The following is a 6653-nucleotide window of genomic DNA, read 5'->3' as shown; positions in this document are numbered from 1 at the left end:
TTTTTTTTTTTTTTTTTTTTTTTTTTTATTTTTCCCCCCTTTACGCCATCGCCTGGGACGTTTCACGGGGGAATTATTCTTCCGTTTTATGCGCCACCAATGGTATCCTCGCGGATCGAGAGAAAATCGTTCGGTAAATTTATCGCGGATAGTAGAATCTTTGCTGGGGAATCACGCTTATCCATTCGATTCGCACCATTTTTTTTATTCTTTCTCTTTTTCGTAGATAAAACAAAGGGGGAAAAAATGACTTTTTAAATATTAAAACTTGGAAACTTGGTTATTATATTAATATTAACTCGAAACGAAAAGAACAAGAAGGGAGATTGCTCGAATTTATTTATTCATTTTTTCTTTTTTCTTCGATTGGGAAAAGCTCGGGAATCGTTCCATAAATTCATCGAATTTCACGCAAGCTTCGCTCTCTCCGTTCGAAATGTTGAACGTATCTCCGGCTCAAAAAAAAAAAGAAAAAAAAAAAAAAAAAAAAAAAAAAAAAAAAAAAAAAAAGAAAAAAAACGCTGGAAACACGAAGATTTACCATTTTGCACAGACGTGGAAATCCAAAAGCCCGGCTTCCTGGATACGTCCGGTATCCGGAAAGTGTACTCGAGGTCGCCGATCTCCTCGGTCCACAACAGCCTCAACGAGGAGAGGTACTTGGACGTGTTCTCGACCGCTCTCAGCTTGACGATCGGGCAGGAATTGACCTTGTACGAGCCGTTGGGCTTCGATGGATCGACTTTGTGCTCCAACACCTCGACCACGTACCACTTTCCCATTATCTGAAATCAATACGGACACAAATGGATTTATTACGTTCGCGTGCTAAACGCAAATGCTCTCTGACGCGTTTCGATCCGGCGAAACGTGGCCGGAACCAAACTCGGCCGCTAGATTTAGGAAACGAGCAACACCGGGGGCTTGGAATGTTGCTGCCCGCACGCATTTACCATCGATGGTATTTACAGAGATTACCAAGTTGTTTCAATCCCATTGTTGCGTAACAGATCGAACGAATCAATTTTTGCCGTTTTCTTTTCCTTTTTTTTATTTTTATTTCATCTTTTTTTTTCTAATTCGGTTTAAGAATTATTTTTAAAACGGTAGTAACAAAAAAAAAAAGAGAAAAGAGACAATATTTTTGGAATTTAAAAGTTTTCTAATTTTAATCGGACGTTGAATTTTTAAGATATCGCCATCTTCCCGTCCTTTTTTTTATTTTTATTTCATCTTTTTTTTTCTAATTCGGTTTAAGAATTATTTTTAAAACGGTAGTAACAAAAAAAAAAAGAGAAAAGAGACAATATTTTTGGAATTTAAAAGTTTTCTAATTTTAATCGGACGTTGAATTTTTAAGATATCGCCATCTTCCCGTCCTTTCTTTCATTTTTTTTTTTTTGTAATTCGGTGTAAGAATTATTTTTAAAACAGTAACAAAAAAAAAAGAGAAAAGAGACAATATTTTTGGAATTTAAAAGTTTTCTAATTTTAATCGGTCGTTGAATTTTTAAGATATCGCGATCTTCCCATCCTTTCTTTCATTTTTTTTTTTTTTTGTAATTCGGTGTAAGAATTATTTTTAAAATAGTAACAAAAAAAAGAGAAAAGAGAANNNNTTGGAATTTAAAAGTTTTCTAATTTTAATCGGTCGTTGAATTTTTAAGATATCGCGATCTTCCTGTTCAATTTTAGATATCGAATTTTAGATATGCATGGTACACAGTTTTCGACTAAAAAATTGGGAACGTGGAGGCTCGTTCGTGGATTTTTAAATCCATTGTCTATTCGGATTAGAGTTTATTAAAAGTTATTCGCCTACATAAATATATTAATTAATTTTGTTTCCTTTTAAAATCAATCCGCGTATTAACGATCGAACATACGATTAAACAAACGTATGGATATAATGCGATTAAATATGCGGCATTAAAAATTTTAATTTAATCGGAAGAGAAAACACGCAAAGACGGGAAATCATGACGGTGCAATCAATTGAAATTAAAACGGCCGATTTATCGAGAGTTTCTAAATTTAACAACACGTTAAAATCGAAAGTCTATAAAAGCAATCAGGGTTGCTACTAACCGCAAGAGATCGTTCGTGGCTTGAAACGAGAAATTTCGATCGTTTAATAAATCGCCATTTCATTTTCCATTGACTTTCGATAAAATAAAACTATATATTTTTTTCAAAATTTAGAAACAATTTTTCAACTTCTCGAAACTGAACAAACTGGAAAAAGAAATTGACGATCACGACGATAATTATTAAATTTTAAAACAAAAAATGAAGATAAAAATGAAATGCGATTCTCGTGTTGCGAGAAATCGTTCGACGAGATAATCCATAGATTTTGGCCAAGGAACGGATAATTCTGATGCTTAAATGAAATTAGGTACGATTTATTGGTCGACCGAATTAAACGAGGTGAAATAATATCGATCGGATACAGAATGGAATCGTTTCGAAATCTTGGTATCCACACGTTTGCTTTGAAGGAAACAGGAATTTCGATGTTATGCTCGTTTCGTAGCGGACCAACTGACGGTATCGATAACGCAATCATGTGGAATCTTTTACCCGATTTAATCTTCTAATAATCGAATTAATAATTTCAACGAGTATATTCGAATCGAAACCGCAAAGAAATTTAAAAATCCGTCGATCTATTATACATTAATTACATCTAATCAATTTAGTATTCGCATTCTTTGGATTGAAGGAGAGATCTAATTGTGAAAAATGTTGTCAAAATGTTTCAAAAATTTGTTAAAAAACGAGAAAATAAATACCGCCAAGCGCGGTATCCCCAAATGTGCGATTCGATCGCGGTCCACGAGGGTTTTCAACCGAGCAATCTACATCCAGAGAAGCGTGGACAGCTTAACGGGGGCGACTACATGCATAATCAGCGGGCGAAACGGACAAAGCCCGGCTCACCGAAGTAATTAAAAGTCTTGCAAACGTTGCCAGCCCCATGGAATCTCATTTGCCGCGATTTCATCCGGCGGATGAGCACGCATTTCGAGCCCGGTGTCATCGAGCCGCCATTTTAACGAATGGAATGACTGGCATTCCGATATCCGTTCACCACCACCGGCGCACCATCGCTCCACTTCATCCGCCGCTTCTTATGAAATTTACCTTCCAATCAAATCGATATCCCCCATTATAATCCAGCTACGATCAATAACAATTTTATTCCCCTTTGCGTATAGCCCAATAAGAATCCTTTTAATTATTCCTGAAGATATAGCCGCGACCAATCGAAGCGACGGCAATAAGATTTCGAGTGGCAATTAACCACGAAAACCCGATACAAACCCCCCGTTTCCTCGAGAAAAAAAGGAGAACTTCTGTTCGACTCAAATGATTCGTTTCGGGTGGCGATTTTCCAACGCAATTTCGAAGCTAAAACATAATTTCACCCGTTCACAGTCGTTGACCAATTTAAATGAAAGGACTGTGCACAGTCAGGATATCTAGCGTGACGTTAAAAAAAAAAAAAAACTGCGACAATAAAACCCGGCGAAATAATTAAAATAACAAATGTCAGGAACACAGGGTGGAGGGGTGGGGGGACGCGAAAATGGCTGGTGGTCGAACGAGGAACGAACGAGGAGGCGATTTATTAAAGGGTACACACGGTGGGTACTGATACAACGGCCGGTCATTCGTTCCGGCCCGGATCCGGAATTGCGAACGGAAAACGAACTTTAAACCGGGCTTCATGGCCCGGTAATTGCGTTGCGCGCCGGTTTTATGAAGGAGGGTATCCGGCCTATCCGACGAGCGCACGGGACCTTAGTCCCAGCACGCGGATATTTCCCAACAACCCGCGCCAAACCACCACCGGTATTCATTTTTCAAAGGTAATTGCAACGGCTATCTCGCCATCTATCTCTCGGCCGTTTGTCAGCCGGGAGGATATTAGAATATAATTACCATACGTGCATACCCCATCGAAGAAATCGTACCTTTCGTTCGTATCAGAGTTTCCACGTTCCTCCTTGATTTGTCGCAAATTTGGTGGAGGAGAGTGGGGGAAGAGAGGGTTGGAAGCGATTTTGGCTCCCGGTCAACCGATAATTTGTTTGCAATGGGCACGATAATGAGGGGAAAGGGAAGGAGGGGGGTTTCGAAACAAGGGTGAAATATTTCGATATATCCCCCATAGGCAAATTCAGTTGTTCATTACTTTAATTGGTTCACGGTCCACCACTGAAAATTACACGGTCTCTGATATAACGCGGGGAACGATTGTACGCTCGAATCGATTAAACGTTGCTTTCGATGTACACAAAATGGATGGTAATTGATTCGTCACGCTTGCACGTGTCAGATTTGGGGGGAAAAATCGGGGGAGGGGGAGGTAACGAGGATACAATCATTTATTTATAAATAACACGGAACGAACGTGATTATTTCCGCGTCTGATCAGATTTCGCGAAGAGATTTTTTTTTTTTATCTCTTAATTTTCTTTCATGCTCCATATCTTCGATCCTCGCTGGTATATCTTTGTCCAAAATTTCCCATCCTCTTTGTACGTATATTTGTAATTTCGTTATAAGTATTCCACCACGAGTCCAACTCGGTGACGTTGATTTACGCTAATTTTCCATCCCGCGCAACGAAAGCAACCCCACCGTTTCCTCGTCCCCTGTATTGTGCAATTTTGCAAGCGTTCTCGCGAATTTTACCTCCATAAAAGAACATTGTCCGATCTATGTGACCGTGCGGTAAATGAAGCAATATCGGTGATAAATGGCGGGACGATTTCTAGCCAACGGAGGACGAAACGTGAACCGAATCTGATCGCGTATAAGATATAAATTGGCGGCTCGAGATATCGGAGGTGCGATATCAACGCGTCACGTGGTATCCTTCTAAATTATTCGAACCCTCCAAATATGATTCTCCCCAAATAGGGGGAGAGAACCATCGGATTATTAATTTCTGAAAATTGTTCTGAAATTGTTTAATTTTATTTCATCGAAATAATATGGGAACGAGCGTTTAAAACGAGCCTTCGGCTTTAAAATAAACCGTAATACTTTAATATGAGGTAGACTGGTCTTTTTCTCTCATCTTATGAATACATTAGAGAAAATTATGTCTATTTCATAGTCCTCGGTGTTTTTCACGTGCATGCTTTTTTCCCTTCCTCCCCTCCCCTTCTCCTCTCCCCCGGAAAGGGAAAAACGAGGTTCTATCCTGGCACCATCAGAGGATACGTAGCTTCTTGCGATGCAACAGAATTCAACGCAAGTGGAAATTTATAGTTCATGCAAGCCACCGCGCTCGGAATAATATTTTGCCTGTTTCCGGCGGTTTCCCTTCCCCTTTATCTCTCTCCTCCCTCGTCTCTCCCCCCTCGAGGTCGTGGGTAAAAGGGCGCGGGCGCGCCAAGTTTAATTTCTGTTCGCGGAGTAATTATTTTCGAGGGAACTCCTCGTGTATCGCGCAACTTTTTGAACCTATCCGGTAATAAGCATGGAAACGATATTAAATCAGGCGTCGTTGCACTATGTCCTACCTTCGCCGAATAACACCGAAATTTCCTCCACTAAGTAAACTCTCTGAGGTCTAATAGTCGTCAACTTCGGATTCGTGTCATTTTCGAAGAGAAATTATACGTTTGTCCTAATTTTTTTCAGAGAAAAAAGAAGGGTATCGCGATTAATAATAATAATGAGGAAAAAGCGAGAAGAAGAAACGTAGTTTGCCGCGTATCGTAGCAAAATGCCAAGCCACCAAGCGTTGATTCAGTACTTTAACTTTATTTCCACGATACGTGCGAGCGCACGCAGCGGCGGTGCAGTTTTCCGACACGTTGCGTCGCGGAAAGAACCGGAAGAAATTTAATAATGTCACCCCATTTTGCACGTGCGGGCCACCGGTTTTTTTCTTACTCGAATCACTACCAACAACCATCTCGTTTATTCGCTCGATTTGCTTCTCGTAATTCAGGACGCCGCTCGGTGGACAAGCGCCGTTCGAAAACAACTGGTAAATGATTATGAAAAGAAAGTTCGAGGAGGTTTCGAAAAGGTTTCGAGTTTAAAGAAACGTCGATTAAAAAAATTTCGAAGTAGAAATATAAACGATTGCTTCTTTCAAACGAAAGCGATCCGATCATCGAAGATCTTAATGATAAATCCAGAGACGGATGAAATATGTAGATTTTTGAAAATGATCGGAAAAAGGTAATCGGAGAGTTAAATAAGAGTGGCGACGCGCCAATAGCCTTGATATCGAATCGAACGAAAGTAATTAGGAAAGTTTCGGAAGATTTCCATCTGCCCTCTATGAACTCGGATGCCCCCAATAAAACCACCACCGTGGAGAACAGCCTCTTGTTAATTGATTGTTCGTAAACGAATCGACCGTTCCGTCTGTCTGGAATTGATCTTGAATATCGAGAAACGAGGAGAAGAAACGAAGGAAAGAGGACGATGGATTTTAATTAGGAAGCTCCGAAGAGTAATTCGATCGTCGTTGCAAAGGAAAGTGTACGATTTTCAAGAAGATCTAATTTTACCCTCTCGAGCTTTCCAGATTTTCCACGGAAAATTTTCCTTCGAAGAACGAGGAAGAGGTCGCCAAGCCAAGATTGGAACAAACCCTGGAAGAATCGCGACTTTCAGCA

The 6653-nt window shown here is 39.9% G+C and overlaps 1 protein-coding gene across 1 annotated transcript in view; it reads right to left on the bottom strand.

The window, feature by feature from the left end:
• LOC102679404 overlaps positions 1-6653 on the bottom strand; it is a 47759-nt gene that overhangs the window by 3447 nt on the left and 37659 nt on the right. Inside the window, exon 2 of the mRNA XM_006610011.2 lies at positions 542-785. Coding sequence (XP_006610074.1) covers positions 542-785 — 244 coding nt within the window. The remainder of the gene's footprint in view (positions 1-541; positions 786-6653) is intronic.

The sequence above is a fragment of the Apis dorsata genome, unplaced genomic scaffold (genome assembly GCF_000469605.1).
Source record: "Apis dorsata unplaced genomic scaffold, Apis dorsata 1.3 scaffold_68, whole genome shotgun sequence".
Classification (NCBI taxonomy): Eukaryota; Metazoa; Arthropoda; class Insecta; order Hymenoptera; family Apidae; genus Apis; species Apis dorsata.
This window is presented reverse-complemented; position numbering and strand designations above follow the sequence as displayed.